The sequence below is a fragment of the Limulus polyphemus genome, unplaced genomic scaffold (genome assembly GCF_000517525.1).
Source record: "Limulus polyphemus unplaced genomic scaffold, Limulus_polyphemus-2.1.2 Scaffold929, whole genome shotgun sequence".
In the NCBI taxonomy this organism is placed as follows: Eukaryota; Metazoa; Arthropoda; class Merostomata; order Xiphosura; family Limulidae; genus Limulus; species Limulus polyphemus.
The window spans coordinates 202450-206821 of record NW_013666539.1 but is presented as its reverse complement, the minus strand read 5'-3'; the positions used below and the strand labels follow the sequence as shown (position 1 = coordinate 206821).

General features: G+C 29.8%; 1 protein-coding gene across 4 annotated transcripts in view; it reads right to left on the bottom strand.

The window, feature by feature from the left end:
• LOC106461299 (cysteine protease ATG4B-like) overlaps positions 1-4372 on the bottom strand; it is a 41920-nt gene that overhangs the window by 7129 nt on the left and 30419 nt on the right. For all 4 annotated transcript variants that reach the window (XM_013921118.2, XM_013921116.2, XM_022388169.1 and 1 more), the window contains exon 10: positions 3171-3310. In XM_013921118.2, the coding sequence (XP_013776572.1) occupies positions 3171-3310 (140 nt within the window). The remainder of the gene's footprint in view (positions 1-3170; positions 3311-4372) is intronic.

Genomic DNA, 4372 nt, shown 5'->3' with positions numbered 1-4372 from the left:
TACTTCCTTTTTCTGCAAAGTTTTCTTTACTCATTTGCTTGTTGTTGTTTTTTAATGTAGTGTTTCAATAGACATAGGAAGGTTGTATTTATAAACAAGTTTTAAATACAATGAGGTTCCAACTGTAATATTTATTGTTTATCTATTAATGACAGTTCATTTAACCTGCTACTAGGCAGTACACTCAACAACAACAACAAAAAAAACACAACAGATTCATGAACTTACTATATCCCAACAAGATTACTGAAACTATTAACTTATCAAATACAAGACAAATTTAACTAATAACTGGTTATATGAATTAGTACATGGAGCAGTAAACAAGAATACATTTACTTTTTATGGCCGAGTCTTAAAATTTTACTTAATACGTTAACCCTTATGCAACGGTTAGGTCACATTTAAAATTTAATTAAACTATATTTTTATCAATGTACAAAAAAATTAAAAATTGGGAATTTAAAAACCAATTTAAAAAAAGAGTAAGGAAACAAGGCTGGAGATACTGTAGACAATATTTATCAAACTACAAACCCTATTTTGACTCCAGGCTGTTTCCCAGAATTACATTTGGTGGAGTCAAAATAGGAATTTTTAGTTTGAGTAAATAATGTCTACAGTATCTCCAGCCTTACTTTTTTTACGATCCCTATTGGCAGGTTTTTAAATACCCAATTCTTTTTATTTATCTTGTGTGCTGGCTTTTTTATGCTCAATTATAAACAAAGGATGACTTGATATGGTAGCTAACTTTATACATTGTAATGATAATAAACATAGTTAGTAGCTGGCTGATATGGTTCATGATGATTTATTGTAGCTATTGACTATTTTATCGCATTAGTTAGAGATGTAAAATGTTAAGAGGTAGTTGGAAATTGTCATGGAGAGTTGTTTGAGAATATAGTTTCTGTGTAACTAAATTCTCTGTAAATAATGCATAGCAATGTGCAACTATATCCCTACACTAAGACACAACCCCACTATGCGCATATAAACTTTTACCAGTAGAAAAGCAGCCTTTTCAAATAAAATATATATACGTGTAAAACATTGCTTTAAATATACCTTTGTGTCTTTTAAAGTAATTATCATATGAATGTGTGTAATCAAACTGAATTTTCTTTTTACTCCTACACTTCATAAATGATATAGGGGTTGACTCCCTAAAGACATCAATTGTATAGTGTACAAAGTATTGAGTACCTACATGTTACATTCATCTAATGTTAATCTATTATTGGCTGGTAATTCCTATTTCACCATGTACTTAAGCTGTTTAGAGGAACACCAGATATTTGTAAGAAAGCTAACTTCAAGGGGTAAAGATAACATTGTTTAACACTAGAATTATGATGTTTTTTAGCTTATGAAGAATTACAAGAGGGCCATTTTGAGCAGATTTTCTTTTCCTTGCAAGTCTAACATGCATGTTTTTTTCCATCTTTATATGTATATAGCTTTAGCAGTCAATAGTAAAGGTTTTAAAGTGTTGTTTGAACTGAATCTTTTCTGTTTTATGTGTTTTTTTGCTTGAACTTTCTTTTAGGGTTTTGTGCATTTCCTATTATGAATCATTATCATGGTTCATGATACAGATAAACTTGGCATCAAAATGTAGTTAATAAACCAAATTTTAATAAGTTTTAATTTTATAAGGAAATATTTAAAACAATCCTCAATTTCCCCCAGTATGATAATTATGGCATTTGCTCTCTAGGTCTCCCTCTTCTCTAATTTATTTACCACTCATCCAAGATGTTCAGAATTTAACATAAATTACTCATTATAATATTAATATTACTCAGGCAAAGCATAATTTTTATAGCCTTCAATCTTAGTTGTTTACAGGACCATAAACATTCTCTCTTTCATAAATTGACAACAGTTTTCTTTGACATTTTATACTATACTATCTATAACCAATAGAAAGTCAAAGTTTTAATCTATCAAATGACATATTATGTTGTTTCCTGTACAGGGAATTGTCCATTTTATCATTCATTTTCAAATTTCTTCTCACGGGAATCACATCAATGAGCTTAGCTGAATTTTTATTGGCTCTTATTGCACAGTTAGAAATCCAGACAAATAAAGTTTATTTGTAGGACATTGTTTACTTTTTGCAAGTTATTATTGTGTGTTCTTAGGTGCAGTATTTAATTAAACCAATTATTTAATGTAGTACTACCATTAGTGTAAAAAAGTAGGCTTATGTTTCATCAACAGTAAAGAGCAAAAAAGAGAGAAGAATGAGGTAAGTACTATATTTCTTGTTTTTGATGTGTATTCTTTATTTATTATTATAAAAGTAATTAAAATGTAATACTAAGAAACATATTAGGTTAGATTATGTAAAATAATGAATAATAATAATTCTTCATGCAGTATAATTGCAAACAGCTCATGCATTAAGTAATTCATTGCAGTAACATGAGTTACATATTTGCCGAGTAATTTACAATTTGTGTGGCAGGATTATTAGTTAGACACAGTTCAAAGGTCAATAAAACAATAAAATTAAGTATAAATAGATGTATACTGTTACAAGTTGCAGTCATTCTAGAAAGAAAAAGAAGTAATTTAGATTTATTTCCTAATTTTTTTTATGGTGGTTACGAGGTTGGTCAAATTGACCAACCCTATATAAAGTTAAGGTACAGCAATACATAAACCAAGGAGTAACTTTTTTGCCATATTCAACTTAAAAAAAAATTCATTCATATGTAGAAATCAGAAATTCTTGTTCTCATAAGAACCATAAATATTAAAAACTGCAACCTTAAGAAGTTTTCTCACAAGAACCAAAAAATCTTTGAAAGTGTAACCTTTCAAAAATGTTCTCTCATTACACAGTTAGAAATCCAGACAAATAAAGTTTATTTAGCGAAACCACAGCCAAGGGAACGGGCTTGGAAAAATCATTTTAATTCCAATGTGCTAATAGATTGTTTAATCCTTTTTCTAATAAAGCTACATCAAAAGTACTAGCATATAAATTCAGTCTAAACAAATGTTTCACAAAAATAACCATTTTGTTATCAAATTTTACGTGCAATGCATTTTTAAATATATGCACACTTACATATATAGAATTAACATGTATTTAAAAATGTTTCTTTGTTTCATTTACAAAGCAACACATAAAATGCTTTAAAAAAACATACCAATGCAATGGAAGGATCCAATTCAGTGAAAGCCATTCTACTAGCATAGCAACAGTGGTAGCTCTCATCGTCAGGAGAATCAGCATTAAGGACAGTTGTTGGTTGGGTTGTGTGTGGGTCAAGAAACACTAGTTCATCTCCTACGTGGTAAACAACAACTTTATAAGGAATAAGCAAAAAATAGCTAAGAATAAAAAAAGTGATACAGCCTGCTTTTTAAGTAGTTGTTGGGTGGTTTGTGCAAAGCTACTTAAAGGGCTATTTGTCCCTATCTAGAGGGGATGCAACTAATCAACCATAACCACCAATATGTTTCGAGTTATTCTGTTCAGATCTGACTGCTACTCTTATAATTCACATATGATCCCAAGCCACAGAGAATGATTTTACACACTTTGATGGAAACCATGGACTCTCAGAATTACAGTCTGGTATGCTAACCACTAGGCCATGCCCAGCACTTCAGATTTAATCCTTTTATAGATTCACTGATGTACAGCTTGGATGGAGATAAGAATATAACAACTGATGTAACTGAATTTCTAACTTCATAAGAGTCAGAAAAATTTAAATGTATTTGCAAGGTACACATATACACAGATTTATTTTCAATCGAGACTCTTCAGAGCTGCGTATAAATGTACATTTGACCAATTTCTTCATTTTTCTTTGCAAATTACACTAAGTGTTACAAAATGGCAAAATATCAATTCTAAAATATTTCTGAGCTAAAAAATTGTTGAAACGGAGTTAGAAGTGTTATTTTTCTTAAATTTTGAAATTTCATATATGCAGCTGTTCAATAGACACCTTAAAGATGCTCTGATGTTTGAAAATGGTTGAATTTCTTTTTTTTTATATTTCTTTCTGATGTTTTTTTAGCACAAAGCTACACAATGTCCCATAAGTGCTCTATCCACTGCAGAGAAATCAGCCCCATACTTTAAAACTACAAGGCTGTAAACTTACCCACTGAAAAAAAGGACGGTATTGATGAGCTAACACAGAAATATTGCACAAAGATGGAATTCTTTATACAAAACCTAAATAAGTTGCAGCCTTTAAGTGATACATTCTTTTTTTTTTAGCATACACTATTAACATATTCATTACTGCAGTTTTGGTAACTTCAAGTTAAAAAAAAAACTTAACCAAAGAAGCAGAGAATACTATTAAAATTGTAATTAAATGTACAATCTATA